This window comes from Phoxinus phoxinus, assembly GCF_949152265.1.
Source record: "Phoxinus phoxinus genome assembly, chromosome: 10".
NCBI classification, from domain to species: Eukaryota; Metazoa; Chordata; class Actinopteri; order Cypriniformes; family Leuciscidae; genus Phoxinus; species Phoxinus phoxinus.
The window spans coordinates 19,409,020-19,422,600 of record NC_136885.1 but is presented as its reverse complement, the minus strand read 5'-3'; the positions used below and the strand labels follow the sequence as shown (position 1 = coordinate 19,422,600).

Here is a 13,581-nt window from a genome sequence, read left to right as displayed (position 1 = left end):
AAATATAATTGAATAAGTTCAATCTGAGGAGTGAAGAAAAGATAAGATGAGCAAGATGTAGATGAAGAATATAATGGTTTGGTTAGTATTTACACAATTTAAGTAAATTTAAAGTGTTTAGAAAAACAGAGAGAAAATATGGTTGCAATATGGTTGGCAATTTAAATGTTCCTTTTATTCAATTTTTGTTGGCCTATTTATGTAATAGTCTGAAGACTATTTTGATATGCAGATTTTATCAAATTTAATGTCAACACAACATGTTGTTTTAAATTTTACACATGCATTGAGTGAACTGATGATTTTTACTCATAGCCAATGTGCTTTGGAAATGTGTTTGAAAACATATTCATAAATCATGTGTTTTAATTAAGATACAGGATCATTTTTGATAAATCAGGGATGACCCAATTTAAATGTGTCTGGAGTGCATGCTCATTAAAATGTTTAATTGTATATAGCCTACCTTGCAAATAACACATTATATAAACTGTATTCATATAATTGATATATAGACCTTAAAGTTAACAAAAGCAGTCTAATAAAAAAAGGAAAAACATATAGGTATCTTTACACGTTTAACAAAAAGAGGCCCACTTTATTCACCCTACAAAAAAAGAAAAGAAAAAAGAATAGTAGGTTAATCATGAGCTCTAAGTCTTTGATTGTAATTTAATTATGTTCTTCACGTCAAGAGGTTTTTAGTGTACGTGGAATGGGCTCTGGTCAACAGAATGACGTTTGGAAACGTGGGCGCGCAGAGCTTTATAGGTCTTCAGAAGTCGTTAAACACTCTGTCCAAGCCAATTATTCGCCTCAATGGTATGACAGCTGACGTGTCTGTAGAACCATAGGCGTCGATTTCGGGGGGGACGGTGGGGACGCGTACCCACCAGATTTCGTCATGAGTCATTTTGTACCCACCACTTTTTAGGGTTGCTAGTAGGGCTGTAACGATACACCAAAGCCACGATTCGATTCGTATCACAATGTTTGACCCACGATTCAGTTCGTATCACGATTTTTTGGGGGATAAAAAAAAAAAAAAAAAAAATGATGCAGTGGTGACCCGTTCATGTAACATAAGGGTGGCGCTGCCAATAAATCACCTAAAAGCTGTCACAAAGAACTGGCAAAAGTAATCTGAATATGTCAAATATAGCAAGGAGACATTTATTAGCCTAATAAACAAGTGTTTTCTGTCTCGCTGCAAAGATGAAGTTGACGATGCTAGTGAACGCGCCGGAGAGAAATGCACATTTCATACGGATTACATAATTTTCTTTCGTTTTGAATGGTTCTTCTGTTTAAAAGTATGATTTAAAGCGTTCTGTAGATAATATATATATTTCTCAGGTCTGTGAGGCATAGGCTGTGCTGAGTTTCGGTTCATTTATGAGACGAGCTCCACTTCACGCGCCGGCGCCTCCGTGTCGTCGTGATAGATATCTATTATCTGCTTTACTTATTATTTATTAAATCCAGCCAATTGGTTGATGAAACATTGATTAAAATTAAGATACAATTAATACAAAACGAAATTCACTTTAAAGAAAGGCTTTGTGCTTTCTGATTTGAGGTCTGTGAATGTTTTAAAGCAGACGTTTGACGATTTCAGAGCGGTCGCGTCCGTAACCGAGAACTGTCACGTCCGTAACATCGTTTTTTCCTCATAAATGCGAACACGAAAAATAAAATAAAATATTTTATGTTCTGTGGAGCTCGTTTTATTTTTTTCTCACGTTTATATTAATTTCTGCTTAAATACTGAGTGCATGGAGGAATATAGCCTATTCCTATTCCACATGCATAAATCTTGCCGCAAAGCATGGGCAAAAGCAGACCAATGATAACATGTCTGAAAAAATAATGAGGCATTTTTATTGTTTATTAATAAAAATATATATTTCTAAATCAGTGTCGGCTCCAAACATATCTCCGTAAAGTGGATGCGCCTTTAGAGAGAAATGCACCTTTCATATGGATTACAGCCTAATCAGCCGGTATTTGCTTTCGATTCAAATTTTTTCGTTTAAAAGTGAACATTTCGAGCTTTATATAAAAATATTCATAATGTTTTTGAGGCTATACACTGTATTTCAGTTCATTATTGAGACGCGCTCCAGTTCACGCCATGGAGATAATTATAGCGCGCCCTGTTTGTTTTATTTTATTTAACAAAAGCACAACGTTTTCTTGTTATTGTAAGTTTACCCAAATAAAAGTAGGCTACTTGCGACAGATGCATTATTCCTTTCTGTATGACCAGAAAAGATCGAGTATTTAATGTTGTTTCCACTGTTGATAGGAAAATGCAAGTGTTCGCGCCGACGCCTGCCGCAGTGCGCGCTCCACGTCTCCGCACACACACTTTGAATATGCACCTAATATCCATTTAATAGCGAACATTTATCTAGGTTAAAGTTAGAGCGAGCTGCCATGCCAGATGGATAAGTCATTTTCATGTTTAACAAATCAAATCATGCATTTTTGCCTTAACCGCGAGTAAGCGCTGCACCAGTTTGAAAAAGGTAAAAGCATAACGAGCGTAGCGAGGGGCCCCACTGATGTTGCTGCATCTTTATATTAATATTTCTGATTGTTTAAATGATCAACCCTCTGGGGCCCCCTTAAAATGCGTGGCCCCAGCCAATTGTCTGCCCTATTGCGGCGCCTCTGCCAGACGGAATGCCATAGGCTACTCTAGGTTTTTGTGAAACGCCACCACTGCATAGTAGCTTGCAGAGCTTACATTAGTAAGCTACATGACGTCGTCTTTCAAAACATGACCTGCGCTAAAGAGAAAAAAAATGAATGCGTCATTGTACCCAGCACTTCTGAAAATGCACTTCCGAATGCGTCTCTGTCCCCAGCACATTTCAAACCAAACTGACGCCCATGTGTAGAACAATCGCAGAAAAGAAACGACTCAACAGTGTAAGTAAATTATCTTGAGTAATGTTTTACATGCAGCTATTTCACTTGCTGTGGTCGGAAAAATAGGACTTGTGTTGCTTTTCCAAGAGGTTTTGTTTTACGCGGCATAAACCGCAACAGTTTTCAAGTCCTAAAAGTTCACTGTTGATTCCATAGGTTCCAATGGAACGATTAATTGGATTCCTTGACGGCCAGTGGTGGCGCCTTCTGTCAGTGTGTCTGCTGATGCTCGCCACCGCAGCATCATCGGTCTCCATACCCAATCTCGAGATGCTGAATACCGAGAGGGCAGGAGGCGGCAAGACTCCCGGTCACCTGGGCGAGATAAACCGTGAATGCTGGGACACGTCGTCACTAGCGGTAATACAAGCGCGTAAATTACCCGTTGCCGATACGGTTTCTGGTCTCTGGGACTTCATGACATACTTGAGCGAGTTTAATCAACCCAAACATCAAGGCATGTTCATGGAGCTGGCGCAGGTCTTTTGGGAGCGGTATGTGGACTGTGTGCTCGCTCGCGCGCACGGACTGGGCAGAAGGGACAGTGCGTCCAGGCAAGAGATCATCAAAGTGATAACTTATCATTCAAAAGGGATGAAAATATAGTCACTTTGTTTAAATTTGAATGTCTGTCAAAATGTATAGACTGAATGCATTTTATTCATTTGTGACTCATATCAAACTTAAGCTAAATTAGCTTGTTAAATGCTATTTCTGGTGCGGTATCAGAATGACATAACACATGCGAACCCACTATTAAAACAAAAATCTTTTTAAGAACGTGTTGTCTAGTCTACCTGTCCATGTACAATATATGTCTACCACCTTAGACGTATAATTTATAAGTTCAATTCACAAATACATTCACAAACATGTAAGAAAACAATGCATAATTGAAAAGGCAACTATAGCTGTTATTTTACATAGTGCAGAAGAACTACTCTTTTTTTGTGATATGGAAGCTGTACAATAATAGGCCTATATATTTTTTATAAGGATATACACAACCTATTCGCTGGATGTCTACAGTCAAATTTACATACCTGAGGCAACAGCAAAATGTCCCTTGAGTTCAGTTAGTCATCAGTATAACACTATCACTCTGGCAGATCCCATGCAGTGCCACAACAGTCTAAACATAATTAGTGTTTATTGTCTGAGACTATTGTGGCACTGCATGGGATCGGCTTGATGACTACACAATCAATCACAAATCAACATCTAGGTACCAGTTGCTCAATTACAGTCAACAGCTACTTTTTTTAAGTGAAAGTGTATAAGTGTAGACCATGTAAAAGCTGATTGCATGTTTGAAGTTGATTGAAAAGTGTGAGAAGGTCATGTTCTTCTATACAGATTGATGTTTAGTACATCATGCAGTATACAGGTTCCAGGCAGGGTTTTTATAGTTGATTAAAGCTAAAACCATAAAAAAAAACATTTTCTCTATACTTATTTAACGAGTTAATGTTAACTGAAATAAAATATTATATATAGCCTATTTATTACTATTACTAAGCATTACTAAAACAATATGCTCTCATGGCATGACATTAACACCAGCCAACCCGCCAAATTTGGTTGGTTGAATTCTATATATTATAGTTTAAAACAAAAAGGCATCAGAAATAATAAACTAAGTGCAATGTTGTCAAAAATATAGATTCTTCAATACTGCAATATCTGAAACGCTTCCAATACTAATTTTCCGCATATACACATTACACGCCTGCGCTTTCTCGCTCTCTTTCATCTCTCCAAAAGCGAGATTTGTGTTGTCACACAAACCCGCCTCCCCTCACTTACTCGTTTCATTAATATTGATGAATGTTGTTGGTGTTGCAGGGCTTGAATTTCGATGTGGGATTGCGCACAATTTTACTCATTCCGTAGATGTTGTGCTCACCCAAAGTGCTTGCATGCCTCAGTACTAAATTGAGTTCTTTTTCGCTGCTTATTGCACTTAAACAGTCAAATACACACAAAATAATGTCAAAAACCAGGTCTTGGTATTCACATGAAGTCAGTTATGTTTCAAGTGAAGGTAAACAGTGGAGAACGAAAATGCATGTTAAAGGGCCCCTATTATGCTATTTTAAAGTTTCCTAATGTTGTTTTGGAGTCTCAACAGGTTTACATTTATTCATTTAGCAGACGTTTGTTTTATCCAAAGCGACTTACAAATGAGAACAATAGAAGCAGTCAAACTAACAGTAGGACAACAATAGTGCTATGACCTCTCTCAGTTCAACGCATGCACATGTAAAAGAATATATATATAAAGCCTAGCTAGGCTATATATTATTTATATATAGGCCTATATATAGGCCTATATTTTAAATTCTATAGAATAGAAGAGAACATGTTAGTATTACTGGATCAAATGCTGCCGAAAAAGGCCAAAAGGTCAATAAACTGTTAATTTTCTCATAATATAGGCTACATTTGCACATCATTAGATTTTCAATGATTCTCAAACGACTCGTCAGATGAATCTCTCTAAATCCCTCCTTTCCACGAGCTACTCTGCTTTGATTGACCAGACAGCTCAGTCTGTTGTGATTAGTTAACTTTAGCTACCGTGTACCTCAGCATGCATCGAAAACAAAAACTCCCATTGCCAACGTCAGCGCTGCGTGTCCTGAGGCTTTCTACACCGTAAACTAAACACAGTAACGACGTCGATTTTACCATATCAATGCGAGCGCGTGTCCGATGATGAAACATTGGAAGAACTATCCCGAACCTCCATCGCAAGGACGACTCCAGCAGGACGTTTCTCAGTGATACAGTTGGAGGTAGTAACAGATGTTGCAACATGTAATTCCTCAGCATCAGCATTAACAAGTGCATGTCCATCAACCGATTATTTTACTTGTATGCTACTCATATATTTACAGAGTATTTTTCTAATATATTGCGGTGAACTGTGTGGAAACTGTATCAATAACAGTGCATGTAAGTTATGCAATATAGGCTAGGCTACTATAAATAAATATAGGCCTATATATAAATTAATTACAAATATTAATAAAAAAACAAAATAGTTGCCTATATCAATGAAAGGCTATGTCCTGTCTGTTAAAACATACGGAAATAAGCGGACTAATAAATGAAAATAACTAACAGATGACTAAAATATTTTTCCTAGTTCCCTTTATAAAAAAAGACAACAAAATAAGTCATGTCATTTTTACAGTCCATGACACTCGTAGAAGAATAGCCTACGCTTAGTGAGAATATACTTTGAGTCTGTTTTTCACCATAATGTTCTGTCATACTATTGACTCATGATATTATAAGCAGTCTAATATGAGTATAATGAGGAACACCGTTTTAGTTGGTGTTCCCGAAAGGGTTAAGCCCTACTGATTAGGGCTGCGAGGTGAGGTATAACATCATAGGCTAATGTAAATTAGTTTAGGAAACACTTTAGGCCAACATTTTTTATTTATTTTTTTACTTTAGGCCAGTGCTTCTCAAATAGTGGGGCGGGACCCCCTAGGGGGGCTCGGAGCGATGCCAGGGGGGGCGCGCGAGACCCCGATGCTGTACATGCTTTTTCAGGAAGTGGTTATTTTTTGCACCGAACAAGAGTACAGAGCAGGAGATATGAAGTGTAGATAACAAACAACATGGAAAAATATTTAACAGGGATGAAAAGTAAGGCGGAGAGAGACGGAGATAACGAGACAAACGTAAGTCTCCCGAAAGCTAAGACGAGGAAATATGACGAAGCGTATGTTGCGCTTGGCTTCACCGTGACTACGGTGGGAGACGAAGAAAGACCAGTATGTTTACTGTGTCTAAAAATATTGGCAGCGGACAGCATGAAGCCAAATAAATTAAGGCGTCACTTAAAGACATTACACCCCAATCACGCTGATAAGCCACTTGAGTTTTTTCAGCGAAAACGTGCCGAATATTGCCAACAATCGTCTCGCTTTGTGAATGCTACTTCAGTAAACCTTCAAAGTGTTTGAGAGTTAATGTTGCTGATCAATTTGATTTTTTTAAATTTATTTATTGATTATATATTTTAATTTCTGGCAAATTGATGCACTTTAAGCCTTTCTTTGTTACAGACTAAAAAACAATGTTAATAAAGTTATTCTTTGTTTTAAGTTGATCTATATTTCTTTCTTTTTTCTTTTTTGTTTTCTTTAATGTTAATAAGGATACAATGTTATGCAGAGGTGTACTTATAACAATTTTATAGACAAATTATACTATTTACAGTCGCGCCGGAGAGTTGGGGGGCGCGAAATGTTTACTTCTTCCTGGGGGGGGCGTAACAGAAAATAATTGAGAAGCACTGCTTTAGGCCAACATGTTGCCATCAGTGTGTCAGCACCAGTGACGTGTTCTGCAGTGGTCGCCTCTGACGATCCGGACTGTCCTGTTCACCGAGATAGTTTCATCGAAGCAGTAACGCACATTTCCTAGCTGACCTAAATTAATAACCAGCTTTGTTATGAGAGTCATGACGATTGAATGTTCGACCCAATCTAACAAGTGCTCTAACGAGGACACTAAACCACGCAATGACGGATGTTGATACATTCTATCCTTTTATTAAAATAATGTCGTTTTATTATTAAAAACCCACCAATACTCACACATTTACTGAGATAAAAACGCAAAAAGGATATTGAATAAAAGGAAAAATATATAATTGGCATTTTTGCTAAAGAAACACTTTTTTTCTTTTAAACATGGGCAATGTTACGTTTTTGCAAACATGACGCGCGCATCGAGTAATGATCGATTGAGATTCCTCCCGTTTAACGGGGAAAAGTAGCCTCCTTAATTCACTGATGCCATGTGCGTGAGGCAGACTCCGCGTATCTGGGCTCGCTCTACATGCCTGCCGGTGCGGCGAGGAGCAGATGAATGATGCTGATGGAGACTGACGCCTGGCAGCTTTTCCGTGCTGCTACTCTGGAGTAACGGACTTCAGCGACGTGCTATGTCTTTTTTAAATATTGTTCACTATCATCATCTTAGTGATCAGGCGCTTTTCCAAGAAAACAGCAGCAGCAGCAGCAGCATCTTTAGAAAATCATTCGTCCATGTCATCCGGTGACTCGGCTGGGAACCTCCCACTAGGGATACAGACTATTTATACCGCGTGCAGCATCCCGAGCCTTCTAGAGATACGCGAATCCAAAAAAACAAAGATTCTGAAGATTGTTCGCTTAGAGGTAAGAAAATCACTATAGAAACGTCTTTATTACCATTCCGAACAGTAGGCTAGTCTGCGATCTGAAATGTGACCTAAATTATGCAGAAAAACATCAAACATCATATTCGCTTCTGATGTTTTGACACGCATTTTAGTCGTAGACCCGCTGCTTAGTTACAGTCAGTGTTTTATTTTATCTCTAGCTGAAATTGAGTTTTTCTACAACGAAAGATTAAAACAACTCCCATTCCTCTGTCGTTACGTGCTCTAAAGGAAGGGTGTTTGGTAGGCTACTAGATAGATAGGTCATGAAGACAAAAACAGAAGCTTTACTTTTTTAACAGGAACGTTATTTATAATGTAGCCTACTTATTCAGAAAAAGTAACATGTAAACATTGTCCCTCCCTCTAGGCTATTAGTTAATATCCGAAATGAGTGTTGTAAATGAAATTGTTTTATTGCATAATTTGCCAGTCTTTCCAGTGTGCATTCTTTTAGGTGCATATAAACTTATACACAACAGCATACACACGTGCTTTCACAGACACGTGCGTGCATGTATACAATACTCGCACACAATCCAGATTTCAGTCTAAGCTTTAAACTCACTGATAGCCTGTCTAGATGGCACACACAGACATGACACTGTACAACTTTCTTCACACTTTTAATGTACTTTCAGTTATAAGATACTTATTAAGTATAGTGAGTTCTGCCATGTCTGATGTTTTGGTTTCCCATCATATGATACCAAGTCTTAAGAATTTAAACATCTTGAATATGGAGATTCGAATGTTGAATGTCAATGAAAACATAACTGTTTGTTCACAAAACATTGGTATTGGCTTGGCACTGACTTTTTAAAATATATAGGCTAAGGGATTTATAACTTAAAAAAAAAAAATAATAATAATAAAATAAATATATATATATATAAACTCCAAAAGATCAGAACATGAGCACAGCTGTAGTAAACATTTGGTTTTCTGGATGAGCAGTCAATATGGTGTTTTTCCCTGGACAGCACTCATTATTCAGAAATATTTGACATCTGAATTCTTTGATTGACCTGTCAGAATCAATGATTCTAGAGAGAGCAGTGCAATACATGTTATGAGGATTGAATCTTTTTTGAAAACAGAGACAAATGAGTGTGAAAAAACAAGGGGCTGGTCACCCCATGTGAGTACCCCTTGTGAATGTGGTCAGGAGACTGTTAAATGGGGCAGTGGGGTGGAAATGCCAGTTCCAAACCCTGCCAAATATGCTTCCCTCCGCCCCTTACACACCCGTCCCGCCATTCTCACACCCGGTTATGCCTGGAATCCCACGCACTCTCTCTGAAAAGAGTAAACAACCAGGGTCAAAGAAAAACAGGTTGTGACGGGTGGCTGCGATGTGCCGACTGTCAGCATGCCAAGCCCACTTTTTTGAAAAACATAAACGTGGGCAGCATGGATTACATGCCAAACTGAGGTGTAATCAGGGGGGATTTACACCCGTCAGGTCGAGACAATGAGTGTGTTCAGATAACACTACCTCACTCCGTAAAACTGATTATGATTTGCTTTTGTCAGGAAGCAGTGGCAGTGCTAATGCTAGCATTAGCTCAGCAGTGTAGAGTGTTTGAGCAAGGTCATCTTTGCGTGTTGGTGACATTTTTGTTATTAGAACCTTTTGCATATATAAGATATGACAAGAGGGGAGACATTGCTGTAAATTTGGTTCTATGGTTAAACAACTTTCATACATTTTAAGCTCTCATGTGGAAAATAAATAGCTTGCATATCCAAGTAAATATGCAACACATCAAACTAGACTTGTGTACACTTTAAAATTAGATCAGCAATCATTCTAAAGCTTAAAACAAAAACAACAATAGACAGGATAAAAGATTTAGAATAGAATTTACAGGCTATCACAAGTTAGTTACCATGTATTTGTGGTGCATTAATCAATTTCAAATATTCAGTGCGAGTAATAATATGCAAACATCACAACATCACAAGATAATATTTTAAAGTGGAATGGTTTCTATACAAAGGCTGTTTAAGCAAATATCCACATATATGGCATTACTGTAACATGCTAAGATGTTGCAGCCAGGATTCATTTGATATTGATAGACATATGTTTTTTTTGTGTGTGTTTATCAGTGCCAGCTCTAATTCTGGCTACCACTATGCCTCTGCTGGAAGAAAGTTCCGTGCCGAGGGACTGTACTCGAACTGTGCCTGTAGTCATCATTGGTGAGTCATCAAGGAGCAAACATTATCAGATCCATCAATAATGAAAGACGGGTGTTTACAGCATCAACCGATAGTGATGGCTCTTAGTTAGTATGGATGAAAATAAATATTTAAAAAGATGCACAAAAATATAAGATTCCATAGTTACCTTCTCTCCCGTCTCCTCTTCACAGGTAATGGCCCTTCCGGCATATGCTTGTCATACCTTCTGAATGGATATACTCCTTATTTAGATCCCATGGCTGTGCACCCAAGCCCCATCCTCTTTCGTAAACTACAGGAAGCCAAGCATCTTCCCATCACTGAACAGGTAAAAAAATGGAAACAGGTTGTGGAGTTTAACTTAGAAAATTGTGAACAATGTAAACAATCAAAAATGTTACAGTCAACTGTGCAATAAACCTATTGCCCGGTGTGTCTTCTTGTAGGATTTGGAGTATCTTTGCGAGGGTTTAGAGGGGCGTTCAGGAAACCCTGTGGCAGTGCTCTTAGACACACTCCTCCATCCAAATGCAGATTTGGGCTTTGAGTTCCCCTCTGTACTGCAGTGGAGGCTGGAAAAGAAACATCACATTCCTCATCTGGTCTTGGGCAAAGCTACACCTGGCGGTGCATGGCACGTGAGTTATCCTTTTGTAATAGTAGGGTTTATACTTTTCACTTACATCTTCCTGAGCTGAAAAAAAATATGAATTGAAAAAATACCTTCCCTAACTGTTAGGTTAGCTTTGAGAATTTTCTGAGTTTTGCCATGCTAGTAATCCAATACAACTTACATAATGTGAAGAAAACCTGGATAGATATTGTTGTCTATGTCCTTCATTGACAAACTTTGTCCTTCTGGTCTCCTAGGCAATGGAAGGTTCGATGCTGACCATTAGTCTTGGTATATGGATGGAGTTACCAGGAGTCAACTACAGAGATTTGACTCCGGGCAAACGGAAGTATGCACTATGGAGGAGAACTGCATACATGATTAAGGCAGCTTCCATTAGTACAGGGATGTCAAGTCTAACTCCAGGAGAACCACCTTACGGCAAAGTTTAGTTACAACCCTAATTAAACACATCTGAACCAGCTTGTCAAGGTCTTTCTATTACTAGAAATTTCCAGGCAGGTGTGTTGGAACAGGTTGAAGCTAAGCTCTGCAGGAAGGTGGGCCTCCAGGAGCAGGATTAGACATCTCTGCATAAGTATTTCTCAAGAATATCGATATTACGGGTCTTATCAAACAGAAATATGGTCTAATTTGGTAAATAATTTGTAAATGTTTTAGTAGGTTCTGAGATTGATGGGTTCCTTTGTATATCTGTGTGATTTTCTCACAGGGTGGTGTCCAATGATCGAGCCACTCCAGATGAGATCTCCTCCTACTACAAAAATTATGTCAAGATCATGGGTCTCCAGAAGAACTTTGTGGACAATACCTATGTCACCTCTGTTCAAAAACTTCACCGCAGTCAGGAAAACAGTATTGGGAATGAAAAGGACGCTGTAAATGGTCAATTGAATGGTGTGAAAAATGGGTTTGATTATTGCAATAAGAACAGCACAGAGAACGGTCAGAATGGATTGGTAAATGGGTTTAGTAATGAGTTACAAACTGGAATGGAGAATAGCATTAGAAGGGGAGAGATTGGGGAGGAAGATGAAGATAAAAGAGGCAAAGAAGGAATGAAAGAGTCCACTGGGGTGTCCCAAGGGCTTTCACAGGGACTCTGGGAGGTCAGGGGGTACCAACAGTTCCAAGGTGAAACTCATGTCCCTTTTAGCTTATTTGCAGAGAATGTTGTCTTAGCAACAGGGGCATCTGACTCTCCAGCTCGATTGGGAGTAGAGGGGGAGGATCTCCCTTATGTGTTTCACAGTGTGCATGACCTTGGGGTGGCTGTCAGCTGTCATGCCAAACTGGGCTCTTCCTCTGACCCTGTGCTGGTAGTGGGGGCGGGGCTTAGCGCAGCGGACGCAGTGCTGTGTGCCCTGAACCATAGGGTCTCTGTGTTGCATGCATTCCGAAAGCGCACTGATGACCCAGGTCTCATCTTTAAACAGTTGCCAAAGACGCTTTACCCTGAATATCACAGGGTCTACCACATGATGTGTTCCCAAATTTACCCAGCATCCCCTGTTGCCAATCCAACAGCTCCTAGTCCATCTTTGTTTCCCGACTACACCAGCTTCCCTGAGCACTGTGTGCTCTCTTTCCAGCCCGACATGCACTGTGTGATGAAGGGATCCAATGGTGTCCTTATCTTTAAAGTCTCGATGGTGCTAGTTCTGATCGGGACCTATCCCAACTTGTTTTTCTTGAAGGACCAAGGGCAGTACCTTGGCTTGGATCCCAGTAGGCCAATCTCCTGCAGACAGAATCCTGTCGACATAAACCCTTACACCTTTGAGTGCAATGCTGAGCCTGGGCTCTTTGCCATGGGACCCCTTGTTGGTGACAACTTTGTACGCTTCTTGAAGGGTGGCGCTCTTGGCATTGCTAGCTGTTTGCTCAAGAGACTGAAACAGAGGATGAAGAAAAACAGGAAATTGATCGCCGATGAAGGAGGGTGTGGAGGACGTGGAAGAGAAGGAAATGGGGGCGGAGGAAGAGGATTTGTCTAAGGCTCCAAGAGAAGGTGTTTCATGACAGTAGTCATCTTGGGATAAATCTTATCTTTGTATGTATGCAGTGAATACTAATGGAACTTCAACTTTCCTTCCACTTCTAAAATAAAGTACATTTATAAAAATGAGCAGAAGCTAAGAGAAACTACTCTCTTCCGAATGGAGTCTTATGTGGACTCTTACAAAAGTTTTTTTTTTTGCTGGTCAGAAATACAGTAATGTGCCAATATGTCAGTGTCATTTAAAGTCTAGATGGAGTACGCTTTACCTCTTGTTGCTGTCAGTTGCCTGGTTATTTGTACTTAGTAATCTGCTCTTACATTACATCACAGACTGCATATCTCTCATTTAATGATCGAAGTGCCTAAAGGGCTGTTCACACTGACACTGATTTGTAGCGGCAAAGCAACTGAACATCATTCATAGTTGGCGTCACAACCAACAGACTGTTGCTGTTGAGAAGTGACAATGTTGAGCAGAGCAAAGAGAATCAGCCTGAGTTGGATATAGAGGCAGAGTAGGAATTCCTATTAGACACCAAAGGCTCAGAGACTCAGCAATCAGTGTGAATGCAGCATAAGTCAAGGAGGAGT

At 39.4% G+C, this 13,581-nt stretch overlaps 1 protein-coding gene across 1 annotated transcript; it reads left to right on the top strand.

Annotated features, from left to right (window-relative positions):
• Window positions 1-7,882: 7,882 nt before the first annotated feature.
• Window positions 7,883-13,120, top strand: osgin2 (oxidative stress induced growth inhibitor family member 2). The gene is given in 7 exon segments (XM_079625786.1): window positions 7,883-8,118; window positions 8,121-8,141; window positions 10,280-10,372; window positions 10,546-10,682; window positions 10,801-10,992; window positions 11,225-11,316; window positions 11,701-13,120. Coding segments are annotated over 7 exon segments (1,929 nt in total). The 5' UTR covers window positions 7,883-8,009; the 3' UTR covers window positions 12,986-13,120.
• The last annotated feature ends 461 nt before the right edge of the window (window positions 13,121-13,581 follow it).